The sequence below is a fragment of the Phanerochaete carnosa genome (assembly GCF_000300595.1).
Source record: "Phanerochaete carnosa HHB-10118-sp unplaced genomic scaffold PHACAscaffold_3, whole genome shotgun sequence".
NCBI lineage: Eukaryota > Fungi > Basidiomycota > Agaricomycetes > Polyporales > Phanerochaetaceae > Phanerochaete > Phanerochaete carnosa.
Genome location: NW_006767630.1, coordinates 224,856 through 230,395, shown reverse-complemented (window position 1 = coordinate 230,395; position 5,540 = coordinate 224,856). Strand labels below are relative to the sequence as shown.

Below are 5,540 nucleotides of genomic sequence, written 5' to 3'. Positions count from 1 at the left end.
GAGAAGTAATATCTAAGAAAATTCTCTGAGCACCATTCGCTGCGAAGAAAGTTGCGGGGCTGCTTACACATTAATAGGGCTGACCACCGGTGGAATACTTGAAGCCTCTCGTGTGATGCGCCGGTGATGATGCCGACGTAATGACCTTAGTGGCAAAGGCACTGCAAGCCATGCAATCAGACGGCGAAAAACTGGTACAGTAAGAGCTTGACGCACATCATAAACGGCATAATAGCGATAGAAATCCAGCCAGAGCGGGTCGCGAGCGGGGGGCTATGTCCCATTTGGTAGTTTGGCCAGTAGTACGGGCGAACGGCGAGAGCAAACGCTTTGAAAAATCAACGTTCAACGCAAAATCTAGGGGAACCTGTGAATAGATGTAGCGCACCCATGACAAAGGTAAAAATTCCCGCAACGCCGACAACGGAGCCCATGGGTGGTGAGTAATAGCCCAGAGGCTTATAGCGTAGTTGCATAGAGGTGACATAGCGAAAGGCGGCTGTGACTCTGTCCAGAACACCCGCAGCGCAAGGAGTGGATCTCGTTCTGCACAATAGTCGATTCATAAGTCACAGCCGCTAAAAGAGCGGGAGAAGACCACCAACCTGCGCGCACTAGCCCGGTGGCGCCAGAGGGAGACGAGATACAGCAACATCATGGTGCCGATACCCGCGCAGAAAAACTCGACTGTGGTCAGGCCGTAGTCCCAGTCCGCGGTGTACCACTAAACATAACGCCGTCAGCTCATGATCCTCTTTGTCGAAATGTGAAGACGGCCCACGTACGTCGTGCCAGCGCTCCCCGATGAGAGCAATCTGCTCTGGGGTCATCATAGAGTAGTCATATCCTGAAGGTACTCGAGACGAGTGCCAGAGGATGGGGCGCTCCAACCAAATCTTGCCCATGGCGAACTTGAAGAGTACCTGCGATGGGCTGAGAGAGTTAGTGAGGGAGAGGAATTGCGGTCGAAGACAGCCCAGGCAGGACAAGAAGCGCAGAGCGGACGAGAAGCCTAAGTATCGTCCCCCCGCAAGCGCATTGGGTCTACATGCGGAATAGTGAATTAGCGCAGCAAACAGTGCTAAACCTTCAAAGAAAACAGGGCCGCGACATGCTGATGCAACTAGCTACTCTGGCATGCATTGAAATCGACGCTGAGATCTACGGGATCTAGATTCGGGGTTTGTCCGTGCCAGGAGACATGGGCAACAAAACCTTTTCCCTGTTTTGTTTGGCCGAGCGGCCCTTGTGAGTACCTCTGCCGCCCATAGAACGGGGCAGCTGATAACTTCTGATAACTATGTGTGCTCGCCCAGAAAGCAACCAGGCCCCCCTTCCCTGCCAGTGTAGCGCTATGGACTCGATGAACATGACCGACAGCGGCTCGATGGGCTCCAACTCGACGATGTCGTCCAACTCAACAGCGTCAGACTCATCGATGTCCATGGCCATGATGAGTATGTATCTACACTTCACTCCGGGCGACACTGTCCTATTCGACACCATTGCCCCGTCCTCGGGCGAGGCTATCTTTGGTGCCTGCCTGATCTTCTTCCTCATCTCCGTCTTCTATTGCTGGCTCCGAGCTTTCCGCAGAGGAGTAGAAATGCGCTGTACTGCACGGTATGTCGCCGAGATACATCCTTTTCAAATGCGGTTGCTGACCGGTACTCTGGCTGCATCTTTTGCAGTGCCCGCCGTTTGGTTCTGAGGCGCGTCGATAGTGAGATGTCAGACGATCGAGCCAGCATATCAAAGGGAGGCGAACCTGGGGAAATGGCCGTGGATTATCCAGCGGCGCCGCACAACAAGTTTATACTTTCCAACGAGCTCGCCCGCGGTGTCCTGAATGGCGCTGATACAACGCTGCACTATCTTCTCATGCTTGTTGCGATGTACGTCGTTGCTTCCTGCTTATGGGGTGACGGAAGCTTATACTCTATACGCGTGTAGGACGTTCAACGCTAGCTATATCATCTCTATCATTGCGGGTAGCGTGGTGGGCGAGGTGGCATTCGGGAGGTTAAACCGAGGATAAACCACGTCACGGGCTCTTAGTGGGGTCTAGAATAGGTGTTTCTTCTATTTTGTGTAATTGTTGCTATCTGGTGGACTTTATTCGTGTACTCACTTGGATTGCTGCTGCCATACACTGCCTTCTTGACGATGTGGACGATGGCAGGAGAAAATCAGCTAATATTAGTGGACCCCGGACAGCCCGTAGCTGGCGCCAGCGTAGCTGAGAGCGCTCGGGCCAAGCTTGCGGCTTGTATTTCGTCGAGGCTACTCAGCTGAAAGGTAGCACGAACATCGCTTCCGTGGTTCCTTGCTTGTTATCTATTCTCTTCACTTTGAGTGAACTAGGCGACACAACTTGGTTGCGTCCTTAGACTCGCTCTGCCGAGCTCCCAGTACAGAGTCTCCATGTTGCTTAGTTTGCGGGGCTTATGACGGCAACGGGTCACTTTCGCAAGCTGCGCAGGGTAAGTCATGATAAGAGCCAGTATCGCTCATGTTGCCTTCGTCGTCGTCAATATCGTCGCCGACGTGGTCAAAGTCCATGTTTCCTTTACAATGGTACCGGTATTCCGCGTACAGACATCATACTTACGGGCGTCCAGCGGCCAAGAGTTGTCCCACCGCGCCCTTTCTGCATGCCGTCATTCCGAATCGTTCGGCGTCGCCATTCACTTTCTAGACTTGCCTGAATATGGGCGGTGCGGGGCTGTGCCTTGCCTGCGCACTTTTTGCTTTGAGCTGATACTCAGCTGATAGGACCAGACCCTTCTTTGGCTGTAGATTGGCGTCAGACGAACGTTCTAGCCTGAATGGTACGTACTGTGACCTCATGTCGCATCTCTAGTTCACAGACTTTCTTCAGGGCCCTAGTCGCAGACGCGCTAAAGAGAGAAGATATAGCTGTCGCGGCCGCCATGCCCGAATTGGGATGACACGAGATGCGCTGCAATCCCTCTGGCACTCACCAGCCATACACGATAGCTTTTCTCGCAGGCTGTGTAGCACAATCTGACCAGCCAACGCAGACGCCATGGTTCGCGTCGCATCTTCGAAATGCGATGTGCTTAGTCAATAAAAATGTTAGTCCCTCAACAGCAATGTGCCCTTCTCACGCCGTAATCGGTTCTCCAAGCTGTTGTACAGACTGTTGTACACTTGGTCAGCTGCATGCCGTTATTAGCAATGGGTCTGTTGATATGGTCTTTAGCCTTCCGGACCCGCGTACCTCCAGAGATCCTACAACGTCTTCTCCTTTCTTATATCGCCCATGACGCTCTTCTTCCCTGCCGTGGCCGCAATGCTAAAACATAGCTGGCCAGAACCTTCATGGAACAGGGAAAGCGATAGTGCCAGCCGCTGAGCGCGCACAGGTGTCCGATTAAAGCTTAGTTTGATAAAAGCGGCTCACTGCGAGCTTTTGAAATGCGGAGGGGCACTTTGATAGTGGTAACATTCATACACTTGGCTTAACGCGTCAGTATAATGGAGAATGCGATGGGCAGCTGTCGTCGGTATGTGACGCGTGATGTCGAGACTATATGACCTCCAGTTGCTATTATATTATATCCTGCAAGACACGAAAGTGTATGTATGTATGAAAATATCGTGTTCTGTGCAGGACGTGCGCTGAGCCCAGGACTTGTAAGCGGCGATGCTTTGATTATTGGAATCGCGCGTCGCGTCCGCGACGCCGTCACGTGAGTATTTGTCAATATTTGTCGGAGCGCCCACGTCATTCAGTGGCATCCACTCTCCTCTTACTTTCCTTCCACAGCCTGTGTATCCTTGACCGACGGTACGTATACAGCCAGTGTTTTTCCTCCAGCTAGCCTTATGTTCCTTGTGCAGACTTGCCCTCTCAACTCTTCGTCACTTGTTGAAGCCGACGCGTTAATGTTACACCTCGTCCTTCTGCCAATACACGAGACAAATCGTTGCCAGGAAGGCAAGAGCAGCACGCTACGCTCGAGCAACGCCTCACCGACGTTGGGCGGTACAATTCCACGGTGCCTGATTTGAGCTACGCTGGATTTACGGAGTTGCGGCTGGGCGGGCAGTTTTGACAAGAAGCTGTATGTTGAGGAGGTGAGCGACGAGTTCAAGCTTGAGACGGGCTGGTGGGCAGTGGTACGTAATGCTCTGATGCTTGCTTGAGTCTTATATGTGCCCAGGACACCGTCATATATGGGGACCGACACCAGTAGCTGATCGTTCCGAAACTTCGCCTCCATTTCATCGCCTCACGACACCGACAACGCCAACCTGCACCCCTGCACGACCTGATATTGAACTTCTGTTTGAACCATACATATCTAGCGGCCGCACTGTCAGAGTGGCTATGGGTCCAACATTGCCCTATGCCTCCTGCTCACACGCGCGTACATTCGGTTTTGAAAGCCACGAAGTCACGCCCTTGCTAAACCGATGATGCCACACCGCTAGCTTGGTCCCGCTGTCACGAAAACGACAAGCACTCTTGGCGCCGTTGTCATCGCCCGCCCACCAGCTATCACCTGCATCTGGGCGATAGCGGCAGGCCAGATGCAGGTCATTCCGATACCTTCGCACTTGTCATGTCATTGTCGAAATTCACCCCAAGGCATCTATCTACTGTCGGATTTGCGTTGGTGGCCTGAAGGACGTCCCACTTCTCTCTGTGTGCGAGCTGAGTGCAATAGACTTGTGCTACACCGCCAATTTTCGCCCAGGTAGAGTCCACACCCGCGCCTAAACCGTGAGCCACCCGAGCGATCAGATGGCTGAAGCGTCTCTCTTGTATGATTACCAGACAGCCGGTAAGGTCTGGCTACCATGTGGTAGCTCATCTGGTCACCAGGTAGTGGGTCACACGACAGTCACCCAACAGGTCCAGCTGGATACCTGCCCAAGGATTGCGATTATTTTCGCATGGTTTGTACAACTCATGTATCGAAGATAATGTAGAAGTTTATGCTTTTCAAATCGAGTTTATCGGCATGTAGTAACAACGCCCTGTATATACCACGGTCATAAATACAGATGCGGTCATGCTCTCTTGCGTTTGCGAGAAGGCTCAGGGTCTTCTTCCGTGTCTGAGTTGTGATCATCTGAGAGCCCCATCTTGTTGCCGCCACTCTCCTCGAGTTCTGCGTCCGATGACGCTACACTTAACAAATCCACATCCACATCCTCCGGCTCATCGCTTGACTTATCGTCGTATTCTGATACGTCACTTTGGTCATCGGCAGGCGGCATCACGATGGTCTGCTGAGTTTTCTGTCTACTTGCCATGGCTGTAACAGGATGCCACCGTGCTGAGCCAGCCTTGGCGGTCTGGTTCCTTGTTTCAAGCTGCTTGGCCTTGGCTTTTTGTGTCTTCTTACCCGCATTAGCCTCTCGGAGCCGCTTTGCTTGCCCCTTATGTTTGGCCCATCGATCCGGATACAGGGGAATTGGCTTTGTCAAGTATCGAGGAAGGGCTGAGCGCAAGAGATGCGCATTATGGAAGCTGTGTGTGTTGACATAAATCTGTCAGCAAGTGA

The 5,540-nt window shown here is 52.5% G+C and overlaps 2 protein-coding genes across 2 annotated transcripts in view; one reads left to right on the top strand and one right to left on the bottom strand.

Annotated features, from left to right (window-relative positions):
• The window catches only part of PHACADRAFT_251129 (uncharacterized protein), a 4,509-nt gene extending 3,627 nt beyond the window's left edge, over positions 1-882 (bottom strand). The window contains exons 1-2 of the mRNA XM_007392758.1: positions 786-882; positions 606-724 (exon numbers count right to left, since the gene is read on the bottom strand). Of these exons, the coding sequence (XP_007392820.1) occupies positions 606-724; positions 786-830 (164 nt within the window). The 5' untranslated portion in view covers positions 831-882. The remainder of the gene's footprint in view (positions 1-605; positions 725-785) is intronic.
• Positions 883-1,339: 457 nt separating this feature from the next.
• PHACADRAFT_251128 (uncharacterized protein) lies at positions 1,340-2,162 on the top strand. The gene is made up of 3 exons (XM_007392757.1): positions 1,340-1,623; positions 1,692-1,895; positions 1,954-2,162. The coding sequence occupies exons 1-3, from the start codon at positions 1,355-1,357 to the stop codon at positions 2,036-2,038; spliced, it is 558 nt and encodes a 185-aa protein (XP_007392819.1). The 5' UTR covers positions 1,340-1,354; the 3' UTR covers positions 2,039-2,162.
• The last annotated feature ends 3,378 nt before the right edge of the window (positions 2,163-5,540 follow it).